This window comes from Aphelocoma coerulescens, chromosome 2, assembly GCF_041296385.1.
Source record: "Aphelocoma coerulescens isolate FSJ_1873_10779 chromosome 2, UR_Acoe_1.0, whole genome shotgun sequence".
Lineage (NCBI taxonomy): Eukaryota > Metazoa > Chordata > Aves > Passeriformes > Corvidae > Aphelocoma > Aphelocoma coerulescens.
The window spans coordinates 52,745,338-52,758,887 of NC_091015.1; the positions used below are offsets into that span (position 1 = coordinate 52,745,338).

The window sequence follows — 13,550 nt, forward strand, 5'->3', positions numbered from 1 at the left end:
TGTAGTCCCTTGTTATTTTGCCTTGAGCCTGGATAGTCTCACCAGGGATGTAATATCGAAGATCCTCTCTGTCTGCTGGCTAAAAGCATTCTCTTTTTCTCTTGTGCTTGTTTTAACTGATTCACTTGGAATCCAAACATAGTCTTGACAGAATAGTAGACTTAGCAGAATACTGAGTTTGATCCAGGGCAACAGTAGGGTTGGAGGGGCAACAAGGCCTGTGCTCCTCAGTGGCAGAAAACTACCTTTATTAGCTGTGCATGACACTGAACACTTAATAGTCAGCAGTTTTATCTGGGCATAGAAAACAATATGGGGCTTTGCAGGTGCAACTGTGTTGACTTTTGAAGGGAACTTGTACTATGTGCTGTGAAATACTAACTTGTTCTTTTCTGCTGCAACAGTGCACTGACAGGCTTGAGCGGGACAGATTGATCTTGTTCCTCAACAAGCTGATCCTCAATAAGGTAAGGTGGACACGTACACTTAACAGCAGTTTATCAGTCTTTTGACTGTATAAAATACAGTCTTTCAGGGTTGACTTGAACAAAAATTCAAGTATTGAGGAAGTTTTAGAACAATGATACAGCTTTCTGGAATGTGGTGGCTGTTATTTACTGGTGAGAAAGCTGAAGGAAACATGTAGATGTTGTGGTGATTGTACCATTCTAGTCACTTTAGAGAATGATTTGACTTTTTTTGTGGTCACTTCTTACTTGAATAAAACTATTCAGTGCTTAATTGTAGCAATGCTTATCTAGAAAATGCTTTTGGTAACTCAGTTTATTTGTTAACAGAGAAATGTGAAGGACCTTATGGATTCAAATGGTATCAGAATCCTTGTAGATCTTCTTACTCTGGCACATCTTCACACAAGCAGAGCTACAGTCCCTTTGCAGGTACTTGACCTTTGTTTCTTACTACTCATATGTTTCATACTACTCAAAAGGGACAATTCTTAAAAAAAAAAATCTATGTACTTGTCACATTTCTTGTAGAAATGTGGTATTTGCACTGTGAAGCTAAAGCTATTCTTGTAAACATCAACTTTTAGAGCAACGTGATTGAGGCAGCACCTGATGCGAAGAGGGAGAGTGAGAAAGAATGGTACTTTGGCAATGCTGACAAAGAAAGGAGTGGTCCTTACAGCTTTCAAGAGGTACCTGTCAGCTTCAGACTCACAACCTGACAAATTATTTTTGTCCTGGTGACTGGGTGTGTTTTAAACAGTGAGAGGGACCATAAACAACGCTAAAGAATGTTGTTCTCCAAGTAACTCTTTAAATAAGGATTAAAGCTAGACAAGAGACTTGATGTTGTGCCAAGAACCACAGCCTTTTTGGTAAGACTGCCTATCCCTCCATGCCCCAACTAACGTTGCAACATAATCTGATACCTACTTCATGATTCTGTGACAGGGTTATAAACACATTGAAAGTTCATGCAACTGTAGTAGTCTGCCATACAGCAGTTAAAAGCTTGTCATGAGTGTGAGTGTGAAGGAGCAAAGGTGACTCTGAATGCTGGATGAACTAAATTCATCTCTTATCTTGCAATAGATGCAGGAACTATGGAACAATGGAAAGCTGACTTCAAAAACTCGCTGCTGGGCTCAAGGTATGGATGGCTGGCGACCATTACAGGTCATCCCTCAACTGAAGTGGTGCTTGCTTGCCAGCGGCCAGCCTGTGTTGAATGAGACTGACCTTGCCACACTTGTCCTCAACATGCTCATCACCATGTGTGGATATTTTCCCAGCAGGTAAACAGTGATTTTCAGCAGAAGGGGTTAACTTTATCTGGCAGACGCATGAATTTATAAATTCTGTCTTAAAGCTTTTCTTAGAAAGTAGTACATTAAGGAACTCTATTAAAGAGCCTTTTACGTGGTAGTAATTAATTCTGTGGGCAAATAGAGAGTTTGTAAATGAGACAATACTGATATTGTGAAAGGGATTGCAAGAATGAATGTACAAGCTATGTGCATTTCTAATGCTATAGACAGGCTCTGTTCAACTTAAACAAAGCTGCTTTAATGCAGGACACTAAACCAAGTCTAACAACAAACTTTGAAATTAACAAAAAAGACAAGGAATATGGCTTCAATAGTCTCATGCTTAATAAAATTTCTCTTTCAAGAATGAACAAAGGCACGTGTGCTTACTGCTGTACTACTTGATTTATTTAGGGATCAAGATAATGCTATTATAAGACCTCTGCCTAGAGTGAAAAGGCTGTTGTCAGATAGTACTTGCCTTCCTCATATCACTCAGGTGAGCAACTCTTCAAAAATGTACCTAAATGAGTGACAGTTTGACTTACTCTATCATCTTCCTTGTGTGAATGTTTTAAGTGGGGCAGACACATCAAAGAACAGCTGTAAAATTGCACAGATCTCTGACCAAGCAGTTGATCATTTCATAGGGTGTTGTTGCAAATTTTGTGCTTTTCAGACAATATCTCAAAAAGAAATATTTCCACCCTTGGAGATACTGAAAAGCCACCTGGACATGGTCTTTGTCAACCAGGTCTAGAAGACCATGCTTTTAGCAGAGGGGTTTGACAAGATATCTCCAGAGGTCCCTTTCAACTTTAAATATTCTTTGATTGACAGTTGCTATTTTTAAGCTGAAGTATTCTTTAACTGTAGTTCCTGTAAGTCTACTGGGTTGTCTCAATAATTAGTTAAAACTTCAATTTTGGCTAGATAGCTTGCACTACTTGCAGCTAATGTAAATGCTTGTCTTTATTTTCAGCTATTACTGACTTTTGATCCCATCCTTGTGGAAAAAGTTGCTGTATTGCTCTCTCATGTCATGCAAGACAACCCTCAGTTACCTCGCTTTTATCTGAGTGGAGTATTCTTCTTCATCATGATGTACACAGGTTCCAATGTACTTCCTATTGCCAGGTGAGGAAAAAGAACAGCCAAAAGTACCTCTTGATTGCTCAGGACTGCTGCTCTGCATCTCTACATGATCTGTGGAGTGTGGCTTGCTAGAACCAACATGAAATCCTTCTTCTAGAAAAATTGCCTTCACGTGATCTAGTCAGTCACTAAAAAGTGAATTGCTTACGATCCTTCCAGAGAAGGAATGAGAGCATGTCTGATGACAGTTCTAACAGTACAACAGTCCAACAAGCCTTACTGTAGAAGAATAAACTATTACAAGCTCTAAAGAGCAGTAACACAGGCTACATATACACTAATGTAGCTTTTGATAGTAGGCAGCTGTTGAAAGAGTTTAAAAAATCTAATAGCCTCTTTCAGTATTGAAGCCTAAAACAGTTAAATCAGTCTGTACTGCCTGATACATGCACTGCACATGCAGGTGGCTATTGCAGTTCATTCCAGTACTTTTTCTCTAAATGCAATAGTTCATAAAAAGCTGTCCTACAATTCCAGTTAAGTCTCTTTTACAGTGAAATGCATTGGGAAATGATTACATGCTTCCATGATGACTCTGGTGTAATAGAACTGTCAGCAGTTAGTCTAAAATCATCTTGTTTCATCCCTGCAGGGATGATCTAGCAGCGCAGAGGTTGTCTCTGTGTCTATCAAGATCTTTTTTTGTGTGTGTAGAAAACAAGCTTTCAGGAGCAAGACTTTCAAACTGAAGTGATGAACATAAGGCAACATTTATAACATGGGAGTGCTTGGCTTGGTGGAGTTCCCAGGGATTTACTTTGTACGAGGATGAACTTTGTACAGAAATTCATACAACTGTTGCCATTACTCTTTTATCTCAAAGTAAATGTATAGTACCTGCCAGCCTGGACTATGTTGGTCTGCTTACTATTTAAGGGTACTTAAGTATCAATCAAAAAAAAATAATTGCTGTTTCTCTTCTAGGTTTTTGAAATACACTCATACAAAACAAGCTTTCAAGTCTGAAGAAGTGAGTATATTGCAACAGTAACTACCTCTGTTTCCTAATAGTTTTGCAGACTACCTATTGCTGTTTTAACTAGAATTTAAGAACTATAAGGGAAAAGGGAGAGAGTTTTTAGGTCTCAAATTAGTTAGCAAGACAGAATTCAATTACCTTTAAGATGACCATGTGATCTTTTCTGTAGACAAAAAGTCAAGATATTGTTCAAAGAAGTATACTTGGACATATTCTTCCTGAAGCAATGGTGTGTTATTTAGAAAACTATGAACCAGAAAAATTTTCTGAGATATTCCTTGGAGAATTTGACACTCCGGAAGCAATTTGGAGCAATGAAATGAGGTAACCGTTTTCTATCAGAGGGACAAATAAATCTGAAGTGCAGGTTATCTTGAAGAGATCTTTCATATTCTTAAAGAAAGATGAAAATACCTGGATTCTATGGCTTCCTCTTGTTTGCCTTCTGCAAGGGCAATGTCCTGCATTACCCTCTGCTTCAAGCAAAAATAACCAGGGCAAGGGAGAGCAGAATTGTCAGTGGGAGGGGGAATATTTCCGTGAACATCTTGATTAAGTTACTTTTGTGAATGGAGACTTGATGATGTGTGTGAGGTGCTGCTTTATCCTTACTCATTTATATGTACTTTTTTATTACCAGCACCTACCTCTGTGATATACCCCTAATATTCCAGTACATGTTGGAGTCTTCCAGAAAGGGAAGAGGTGTTGAAAAAAACAAAATGTCACTTTTAATTGTTTTTAATAAACTAGTTCTCATGGTGTTTATATAGCTCTGTAATAGAATAGGACAGAATCCTATTCTAAATCCCTACTGAAATGTGGGAAGCTTCTAAGGAAAACCTTTTCAGAAGAAATCATTGAACACACTTGTACAGTGAGTCAGGGTTGAGGACTGCTGGGCAAGTGTTAAACTAAACTTTGCAACTTTTAGGCGTCTTATGATAGAGAAGATTGCTGCTCATCTTGCTGACTTCACCCCTCGTCTTCAAAGCAATACAAGAGCCCTCTACCAATACTGTCCCATCCCGGTTATCAACTATCCACAACTGGAAAATGAGCTGTTCTGTAACATTTATTACCTCAAACATCTTTGTGATACATTCAGATTTCCAGACTGGCCAATTAAAGATCCAGTAAGTAAGAAGTATTTTAGGATTCATTTAGTTCTTGACCTTTCAGTCCTAAAAGTTAACGAAAAGTCCTAAGATACTAACGAAATCAAATGCTAGGTTTGTTGCAAGTAACCTCTTTATCATGAATTTTGGTCCACAAGTAAGTACATTAAACCCTACTTTATCTTGAAGCAGCATAGTGTACTTTCCATATAGCAACCCCATAAGTATATCCTTCTTGTGGTGACTACTTAAATAGCAAAATAAGGCATCCAAGAAACTTCAGTGTGTTTTTCAGTGAACCTTTTTGGGGGGATGGGGGGCAGTAGGGAAATGGGAATCATTACTTTTGGGGTTCTTAGTTGTCCATGCTGCACAAGAAACTAATGTCAGTATTTTAACTGAAGTGATGAGATATTTTTGGTACAAGTCTGTTGACTAGATCTGTCTAAGCAGCTATTTTATTCATGCAGCTTTGCAGTTTTTACAGTATCAAGACAGGAACTTCATCTTATTTAAGTGATTCTCCATCTTCTAGTGTGACTCTTAAATAGTCCTTTTAATCTTAAGGTGCTTTTATCTTGAACAAAGTACAGGATTCATGAATAAAACAGCATTTTATTAAAAGTTATGTGTACTCGTGTCAGCATAAATGAAACGCTAATAAATTGTAATTATTCAGGTTAAACTGTTGAAAGATACCCTAGAAGCTTGGAAGAAGGAGGTGGAGAAGAAGCCACCTACCATGTCAATAGATGATGCCTATGAAGTTCTTAACCTACCCAGAGGACAAGGCCAGTAAGTTTTCAGGATTTAAACTTGTATAACTACTTTTATATAAACTCCATGCACTGACCAAACTGAATTTTCTTATCTCAGTACTTGGCACAAGTTAACGGTACCAGGTCAGTCACGTGTAGCACGTTCTTCTTTCAAAGTGGAAGATTGCCTTGCTAAAAAGAAACAAAGCTTGGAAATGCAGTTACAGTGTTTGAGAGAATAATTGTAGAAGTGTTTAGATAAGCTGAAAATAGGGAAGAGAATGCTTTCAGCTCTGTTGTTTTAAAGTACAAACTTTAGACTCAACCATAGTGAGCAAAGAATATGGCAGAACTTGAATATGTTCAAAGTGGAGCTTTACTTTCTAATCATCCTTCTTCCTCTCATATATTGCCCTTTTTCTTAGTGGTTATATCCTTAGAATTTTTTCCATCTGTCTTGACACTGGTTTCTGACTTCAGGTCTCTAGAAGTAAACCAACAGCAGTTTGGGTTTATCCTTCAAGAACAGTGCATTTATTACAAATTGTGAAATACTAACTTTCAACACTTGTAGCTCATTTAGATTCTTCATTTAAAATATTCAGGGACTTCGTGTGCCTTCTGGTTAATATATTGGGTACAAGAGGTATTAAAATACTTTCCACCTCTAAAATTTCTTCCTATTGTGAACACATGATTACTCCCCCATTCAGTGGGGATGCTGAAGCGGGGTTTTAAAATGGAAATAGGAGAGCTTGTAGTTTTCACTCAATTGCAGTTACTGTTAGTACTGTTGTCAGAACCCAGGCTGGTTTTGCTGTGGTTGTTTTTGGTTTTTTTTGTTATTCAGTGTAATTGATGGAACTTGTTTTGTTGTAGAAATGACGAAAGCAAGATCAGGAAAGCTTATTTCAGGCTGGCTCAAAAATATCACCCGGACAAGAATCCAGAAGGCAGGGTATGTACAGCACAAATTTATGGTGTTATTAAAATGGAGAAAAATTCAGCTGTTACATATATTAAGAGTTTTGAAATGCACACCTACATTTTCTTTCTTCCTTTTAAAAGCTATGCCCTAGGTGAACGCTAAAACACAGATTAATGCTACAGATTAATAATTTAGCTAATGTCATTCAAGGATTTAGGGTTTCTACAGTAAACTGGTGTAGTCAGATCAGACTCACATCTTACAAATGGTCTTGTTTAGAGAGCTACACAGGACCTAAATAAGCTGTTTGTTCCCTTTCAAAGACAGACTGCATCCTCTGCCCATTCTCACAATGTACTTACTGCTTTTGTCATAATATGATTGACTTAGTTTGTCTCTTGCATAGGGCAGAGTTCAGGAGACAAAAGAAAACTGATCTATGAACAAGTGTTGCTTGGAGTATTTGCTGAAGTGCAGTGAGGCAACAAAACTAGTGCTCTTGCTTATAACCTGAAATGCTTTATTTTACCTGCACCTAAACTGATGCTCCAGTAGTTTAGAGGGTTCTTAACAACTCTTACAACTGTTCCTCCTTTTTTGCAGGATATGTTTGAGAAAGTTAATAAAGCATATGAGTTTCTGTGTACAAAGTCTGCCAAGGTGATAGATGGGCCAGATCCAGAAAACATAATTTTGATCTTGAAAACTCAAAGCATCCTCTTCAACAGGCATAAGGAAGGTAAGCCTGCTGCCTAAGTGCTTTGTATTCATTTCTTTAGTGGTTATTTTGGTCAGCTTTGATCTCCTCTCTTCCTGAGTCTGTGCTCTGTTGATCTGGTTTCTGACTTGCCACAGCATTATGTAGCTATGGTATAGGACTTCAAAATAGGACTTTTTCTTCCATTAAATAAATTATTCTGCAGTAAAACTTAATTCAAAACAGCATGAATAGCCCTTTGAAGTGCTCTGCTCCAATACTAATCAGTTTGAATCTTCCTCTGTATGGAGAATTCCATCTCAGCAGAAAAATCCTCACTAGTACTCAGTCACCAGGATGCTGGTTATACATGAGGTTACACTCATCAGGCTGTTAACAGTGAGCCATTCTTGCGGAGATTCTGATCAGTGTTAGAGTCCTTGGGTGAGTGTGCTGCAATGCACTCTTATCTCGTTGCTCAATTGGGAAAGAGGAGTGGCTAGAGCACCCTAACACTTGGCTCCATCTACAGTCCCAGGCTGGCAGCTGCTGCCATGTCCAAGTCTTGCAGAGCCAACAGTGTTTTGCTGTGTAGGTGTTACATTATAATGGTAAACTAAGAGCCTCACATGCAACCATAGTTCTGTTAGTTCTATCCAGAGCTAGGGACAGCATTGGTATGGACTTAAGCAGGTTGATTTGCAGTTGGCTCCATATGAAAAATGAAGTTATTCTTTAGCACTGCTGAACTCTGCAGGAATGAAAAATACAATTTAAAACTTAAAATTGTTGTGTCAAACTGGACAAGTTCCCTATAGGGTTATTGTTAGTCAATCCTGGCCTAAGACACAGACCAAGCTATACTTGTTTTTCTCTGGGGAGAGACAAACATCATTGGAAGGCTCTGAGCTTGGGGGCTTACTGAGCTGGATATAAGTCTTTTTGATCTTAAAGGAGTTTTCTGTGAAGCTCTGTTAGCTTCTAGCCTGAACAGTTCTAATGTGATGAGGATTCAGATTGTGTGGACTGCTCAGTCTTGCTCCAGATTTCCCAGGTGTTGGCTTTCTTGGACTCCTAGTCCTTATATGTCTGATATATCTTCTACTGATAATTTTGTGGTGACTCAAATTGCTTAGACTCTGCATATACATAAACTTGGACTTTTTTTCCTCTTTCAGATTTGAAGCCTTACAAGTATGCAGGCTATCCTATGCTGATAAAGACCATTACCATTGAAACATCAGATGACCTTTTGTTTTCCAAAGAATCTCCGCTGTTGCCTGCTGCTACAGAACTTGCTTTTCATACTGTCAGTTGTTCAGCATTAAATGCAGAAGAACTTAGGAGAGAAAGTGGAATTGAGGTAAATGTAAAAAAATGTGTTGAAATGCATGCTTTTAAGTCTATTTCATAGCTAGAAATCTTGGATCCTCAGTGTGTAGGAAATCAGATGTGATTGAGAATCACTTTTGGTCTTGAGATATCTGTTCTTAACACCTCAGATATTCTGGATACAGTAGGAGAAACATCTTGCAGAGTATACCCCTTTCTGGACCTAGGCTTGTCTGTTGAACTGTGGATAATAAGCAAGCTACATACGAGGTCTCTCTACTCCTTTACAAAACTGCTGAAACTTCTGCAATTCTAATGTAACAGAATAGATAAATGTGAACAAATCACTTGAGCAGAAGGCCTTTTCATTGCACATGTTACAATATTAGAACCATTTAGATTGTGAAGGACCTTGAAGATCACTGAGTCCAACTGTTAGTCCCAACACTGACAAGTCCCACTAAATCACATCTACATGTCTCTTTAAATACCTTCAGGGTGGCAACTCAGTCACTTCCCTGGGCAGCCTGTTCCAGTGCTTGACCACCCTTTCAGTGAAGATATTCCTCCTAATACCTAATCTAAACCTTCCCTGGCACAACATGAGGCCATTTCCTCTTCTCCTGTCTCTTGTTTCTTGGGAGGAGAGACCAATCCCCACCTTGCTACAGGCTCTTTTCAGGTGCTTGTAAGAGAACAATAACGTCTCTCCTGAGCCTCCTATTCTCAAGGCTGAACAGCCCCAACTCCCCAGCTGCTCCTTATCAGGCTCCTACTTCAGAACCTTCCCCAGCTCTGTTGCCCTTCTCTGGACCCACTCCAGCACCTCAGTGTCTTTCTTGTGGGGAGGGCCCCAAAAATGAATACAGGGTTCAAGGTGCAGCCTCACCAGTGCTGAGTACCAGGGGGACAATCACTGCCCTGGTCCTGCTGGCCACACCGTTGCTGATACAGGCCAGGATGCCATTAGCCTTCTTGGCCTCCTGGGCACACGCTGGCTCATATTCAGTGGCTGTGAACCAGCAGCCCCAGGTCCTTTTCTGCCCAGAAGCTCTCCAGCCACTCTGCCCCCAGCCTGTAGTGTTGCATGGAGTTGTTGTGACCCAAGGGCAGGACCTGGCACTTGCCTTTGTTGAACCTGATACAGTTGGCCTTGGCCCATTGGTCCAGCCTGTCCAGATCCCTCTGAAGAGCCTTCCTGTCCTCCAGCAAATCTATAGTCCCACACAATGTAGTGCCATCTGTATGCTGACTGGGGTATGAGCTCACATGTGAGAAGGCTGTCAACTCTTAAGCATCAAAGGTTATTACTGAAACTTGCGCTTGCAAGGAATTTTGCACTACAAACCATTTAAGCAAGCAGCAGATTTTTGTCAAATGTTTCCCTTCAGCCATTAAAAATGACTTTACCAGCTAATGTTTTGTTTTTGCTGGCCTTTATCTGTTTTTGTTGTGACTGAACTTGTGCATCATCCGATCCTCACAGGTATTGCAAGAAGCATTTAATCGTTGTGTAGCAGTCTTGACTCGTTCTAGCAAGCCAGATGATATATCTGTACAGGTGAGTTTAAAGCAGCACCTTTAACTGTCTTCTCAGAAGACTACATGGTGTATGTATATATATAATATGGTAATAAACACAAATGTGCATATATATAATAACATTGATCTAGTAGTGAATATATTAAAAATACAATTGTAAACATGTATTTTTCTTCCACTTGGAAGCAATAAAATATTGTTTTGTAGGTATGTGGATACATTAGTAAGTGTTACAGTGTAGCAGCTCAGTTTGAGGAATGCAGAGAGAAGATTACAGAAATGCCTAACATAATTAAGGACCTCTGTAGACTACTGTATTATGGCAAGGTGAGTGCTCCTTTTCTTTGTCTAAATGGGTGTTTAACTGTTAAATGTGTAGGGGAATATTAGGGCAGGTGAGACAATCAGAATCATAGACTGGTTTGTGTTGGAAGAGACCTTAAGTTCATCTCATTGCAAGCCCCCTGCCATGGGCAGGGATGCCTTTCACTTGACTAGGTTGCCCAGGCCCCAGTCCAGCCTGGCCTTGAAGACTTCCAGTGATGGGGCATCCACAGTTTCTCTGGGCACCCTGTTTCAGTGCCTCACCACCTTCACAGTAAAGATTATCTTCCTAACATCTGATCTAAACTTACTTTCTCTGTTCGAAGCCTTTTCCCCTTGTCCTGTCACTCCATATGCTTGTAAATAGTCCCTCTCCTCCTTTTGTGTAGGCTCCCTTCAGGTACTTGAAGGCCACAATTAGGTGACCTTGAAGCTGTCTTTTTTACAGGCTGAACAAAATTCTCTCAGCCTTTCCTCATAGCTGCAGTGACTGGTCAAATCCTTCTGTAAGATCCCAGCCAATCATGAGATACAGAATTCAACTGCCTTGTTTCAACACTTGTGTTTGAATCCATTTAGCAGATATAAACTGCAGCCACTCTAAAGATTCAGCTATTTCTGCCATTTAACTGACATGTCTAGCAGCTTGGCTTAGTGTGCTTAATCAGCAGATTAAAGTACTACAACTAGATCTTTCATAAACAGACTCTTAAGTCAGCATAAATTCTGGGAACAGTATTCAAGAAGTTTTCTTGACATTTAGCTCTTTTGAACTTGCCTCATGTTATAAAAATGCTGAATTTTGTCTGAATTAAGAGAGGAAGGCTTGTCTTGAATTTTTCATGTGGGGTATATGAAAACAGGAGACTAAAACCAGTTTCTAGTAATTGATTATATATGTTTGTGTGTTCTTAAGTCCCTGCAGGACACACGTATTGCCATAAAAAACTCACCTAGGAATCTCTGCTGCAGTTTTGAATTGTTTTTCCAGCAGTTCATCAATGCTCTTTCTAATTACATGAAATAACTATTCAAGTACTTTTCCTTTGAAAAATGCTGACTAATTAGCCATGTTGTTGGTTACCAAATACTTCAGCTGCAGAAGTTATGTCTACTTCAGTTTTCATCTATGTGCTTCTTAGATAGTACTGCAGAATTAGCAAGTTTTGGCTTTTAAATCTTTGGTAAGGAAGCCAGTTGCTATTCTTTGGTTACAGGTACTAAGGCAAACTTCTTTTTTTTCCCCCCTCAGACCATACCACGAGTAGCTGCTTTAGGAGTAGAGTGTGTTAGCTCCTTTGCCTTAGATTACTGGCTACAGACACATTTGTTCCAAGCTGGTGTTCTCTGGTACTTACTGGGTTACCTCTTCAACTATGACTATACGTTGGAGGAAAGTGGGATTCAGAAAAGTGAAGATTCAAACCACCAGGTAATGTTACCAAGGTGTTTCAACAACCAGCAGCTGTTGTTTGCCATCTCTTACTAACAGGCCAAGTGTGTTCAAATATTTGTTAGAATTATTGAATTGTATGAAGAGTAACATTAACAGGGAGTTTTGAAGGGACTTTCTGTGTAGTGGTAAATACTGAGTTTTGGTTTTTTGGTTTTTTTAAAGAGTTCAAATGTTAAAGCTGCCAAAACCTGTGGTTTCTAATAGGCTTAATGTAAGAGACTTTTAATCTATAGCAAACAGTATAAAAGTAAATTTTTGCTATCATAAGAAAGCTCTAGTTTTCCTCAAATTGTCTCTATATTTTTCAGGAGGTAGCAAATAGCCTTGCTAAGCTCAGTCTCCTGGCCTTGAGTCGCCTTGGAGGGTATCTTCCTGATGAACAAGCTACTCCTGAAAACCCAACGATCAGGAAAAGCTTGGCTGGAATGTTGACACCCTACATTGCAAGAAAACTTGCTGTGGTCAGTCCTACCGAGGTAAGCTTCTGTTGGCCAAAACTTTTCTGTGGTGATTTATGAAAGGAGTACCTAATTGCTTCTAAAACACTCAACTCTCTTAGACCAACTTGATACTCAGAACAGCAGTGTGATTTTTCTTTGCAGTTGAGGTAACTGCGGGGAAAAGAAACTGCTAAGAAAAATCACACTACAGACAGGAACAGTGCCTTATAGAATAATATTTGCAGAACAAGTAGAGGAACAAAAAAGTTAATTGTTCAAGGCTTAAGGATATAATGATGATGGAGAGCAAAGGTTAAACTTAACTCTTCAAAAGTGGTGCCAAGGAAGTCATATGTAAAGAGGTACTGCAGGTAGTTGCTGCTCACTGTCAAAAGTGGATGGAGAATCTGAAGTAAGTGTGTCTCAGAGCAAAATGAAGAGAAAACTAAAATGCAGATTGTACTGTACCATGTAACTTGCACATACTGTTTTTCCAATATGGGAAATTTCATACTTCAAACTTACTTGTGTAATTGGTGTAGCTGTTAATGAGATTGGATTGACTAGTACCATGAAACATGGTGATTACTGTGCATAATGATCCAAAACTGTTGTACATGTGTTTCATCATGTAAATTCCTTTTCTTAGACTCTGAAGATGCTTAACAGTAACACAGAGAACCCCTACTTGATCTGGAACAATGGGACACGAGCTGAATTACTTGAGTTTTTGGAATCTCAACAAGAAAGCATGATTAAGAGAGTAAGATACTCTTTACTTTAAATCCAACTACTATTTTTTTAAAAAACTGTTCTGTGTTCTTATATCTGCTTGGGATACAATTGTATGGCTAATACAAGTATCCACTGTTGTCTACTCCTAAGTCACTTTCTTCATTCTGTAGTTTTTAAAAGAAAACAAAACCCCAAAGATTTTGCATGTTCATTTCATGTTATGTTTCAGTCTGAGCTTCTGACTTGCTGAAGCATTAAGTTTTCTGTTCAAGTATTGCCTGTTTCATTATCAGATTATAGCTTTACACCTTC

At 39.1% G+C, this 13,550-nt stretch overlaps 1 protein-coding gene across 3 annotated transcripts in view; it reads left to right on the top strand.

Annotated features, from left to right (window-relative positions):
- DNAJC13 (DnaJ heat shock protein family (Hsp40) member C13) overlaps positions 1–13,550 on the top strand; it is a 57,814-nt gene that overhangs the window by 30,806 nt on the left and 13,458 nt on the right. For all 3 annotated transcript variants that reach the window (XM_069007458.1, XM_069007459.1, XM_069007460.1), the window contains 18 exons: positions 405–467; positions 798–899; positions 1,055–1,159; positions 1,560–1,762; positions 2,189–2,273; positions 2,757–2,911; positions 3,854–3,899; positions 4,078–4,232; positions 4,843–5,044; positions 5,706–5,821; positions 6,664–6,742; positions 7,316–7,451; positions 8,588–8,772; positions 10,228–10,302; positions 10,491–10,610; positions 11,860–12,039; positions 12,372–12,539; positions 13,153–13,266. In XM_069007458.1, the coding sequence (XP_068863559.1) occupies positions 405–467; positions 798–899; positions 1,055–1,159; positions 1,560–1,762; positions 2,189–2,273; positions 2,757–2,911; positions 3,854–3,899; positions 4,078–4,232; positions 4,843–5,044; positions 5,706–5,821; positions 6,664–6,742; positions 7,316–7,451; positions 8,588–8,772; positions 10,228–10,302; positions 10,491–10,610; positions 11,860–12,039; positions 12,372–12,539; positions 13,153–13,266 (2,289 nt within the window). The remainder of the gene's footprint in view (positions 1–404; positions 468–797; positions 900–1,054; positions 1,160–1,559; positions 1,763–2,188; positions 2,274–2,756; positions 2,912–3,853; positions 3,900–4,077; positions 4,233–4,842; positions 5,045–5,705; positions 5,822–6,663; positions 6,743–7,315; positions 7,452–8,587; positions 8,773–10,227; positions 10,303–10,490; positions 10,611–11,859; positions 12,040–12,371; positions 12,540–13,152; positions 13,267–13,550) is intronic.